A 798-nucleotide genomic window follows, 5' to 3' on the forward strand; every position below is an offset into this window, starting at 1 on the left:
TCGGGACTAAATTCGGGTGTCGGAATGATCTTCATCGCCGCTCTCTTCAACTGCATGAAAGCGTTCCAGAGTGTCCTGCCGCTGTCGTGCTCTATACATGCCTCGTTCTACCGAGAGCGTGCGTCAGATATGTACAACGCGTTCTGGTACTTTGTGGGATCGACGCTGGCTGAGATCCCCAATTGCTTTATGAGCTCGCTGATCTTGACCGTGATATTCTACCCGTTCGTAATGTTCTAAGGCTTCGTCATTGCCGTGTTATTCTGGCCCATCCTGTCGCTCGCAATACTCATGGAAATGTGTATGGGAATGATGTTCGCCTACGCATTCCCGAGCGAAGAAGTGGCTGCTAATATCGGAGTTCTGTTGTTCAGCTTGTTATGAGATCCAGTCCACCGGCGTACGCCATCCCCTCGGGCTACCAGTGGGTGTACGAGATCTCGCCGATGAAGTTTCCGCTGTCGTTCATGGTGGCGCTCGTTTTCGCCGATTGCGACGAGTTGCCGACGTGGAATGAGACGACGAAAAATGGATGAGAATATTGGCTCGAACCTCGGTTGCCACCCATGGCGGATTCTCCGGCTGATGTTGGTCACATTACGGTGAAGGAGTACACGGAAGAGTACTTCGGCATGGAGTACGACACTATCGCCCGCAACTTCGGCGTCGTGATCGGATGTATCGTGTTCTTCCGAATCCTCGGTCTTCTGGCACTACGCACCAGAAAAGACAAATACACGCACCAAAAATGCAAATTACCTGCTTTTACTTCACTTTGCGAACCCTTTAATACCTCGT

General features: G+C 51.3%; 1 protein-coding gene across 1 annotated transcript; it reads left to right on the forward strand.

The window, feature by feature from the left end:
- Positions 1-24: 24 nt before the first annotated feature.
- On the forward strand, positions 25-536 carry PITG_11824 (ATP-binding Cassette (ABC) superfamily; the record flags this gene model as incomplete). Its single annotated transcript, XM_002901269.1, has 2 exons — positions 25-228; positions 375-536. 2 exons carry the CDS (start codon positions 25-27, stop codon positions 534-536), a joined length of 366 nt encoding a protein of 121 aa, XP_002901315.1.
- Between the last annotated feature and the right edge of the window lie 262 nt (positions 537-798).

This window comes from Phytophthora infestans, genomic scaffold (genome assembly GCF_000142945.1).
Source record: "Phytophthora infestans T30-4 supercont1.21 genomic scaffold, whole genome shotgun sequence".
In the NCBI taxonomy this organism is placed as follows: domain Eukaryota; phylum Oomycota; class Peronosporomycetes; order Peronosporales; family Peronosporaceae; genus Phytophthora; species Phytophthora infestans.